The sequence below is a fragment of the Merops nubicus genome, unplaced genomic scaffold, assembly GCF_000691845.1.
Source record: "Merops nubicus isolate BGI_N331 unplaced genomic scaffold, ASM69184v1 scaffold30244, whole genome shotgun sequence".
Taxonomy (NCBI): domain Eukaryota; kingdom Metazoa; phylum Chordata; class Aves; order Coraciiformes; family Meropidae; genus Merops; species Merops nubicus.
The window spans coordinates 3,721-4,067 of NW_008604001.1; the positions used below are offsets into that span (position 1 = coordinate 3,721).

General features: G+C 66.6%; 1 protein-coding gene across 1 annotated transcript in view; it reads right to left on the bottom strand.

Moving 5' to 3' along the window:
- LOC103771584 (TNFAIP3-interacting protein 1-like) overlaps positions 1-347 on the bottom strand; it is an 8,232-nt gene that overhangs the window by 447 nt on the left and 7,438 nt on the right. The window contains exons 16-17 of the mRNA XM_008938885.1: positions 287-340; positions 4-28 (exon numbers count right to left, since the gene is read on the bottom strand). Of these exons, the coding sequence (XP_008937133.1) occupies positions 4-28; positions 287-340 (79 nt within the window). The remainder of the gene's footprint in view (positions 1-3; positions 29-286; positions 341-347) is intronic.

A 347-nucleotide genomic window follows, 5' to 3' on the forward strand; every position in this document is an offset into this window, starting at 1 on the left:
CGCGTGGCGGTCGCCACGGGTACTCGGGCTGCAGGAGGAGATGTAACAAAACCAGCAGGTTACCAGGGAGGAGAATCCCGGGGCTGCGTGCCACGTTCGAATGCCAGGACGCGAGGAGGAGTGGGAGGAAGAGTGCTGAGCATTCATGTGACAACAGCACACCTGTGCTTGGCTCCCTGCTCGGGACTCGGTGGCCCTGGAGGAGCCCCTCACGGGGCAGCCAACCCCAACCCCGCTCCCCTGGGACCCCCTGCTCCCCCTCCTGCAGGCACAGGTAGACACTCACCGGGGGAAAATGGTGGAAGTTCTGCCCCGGGGCGTGCTCGCCCGGCATCGCTGGCGGGGAC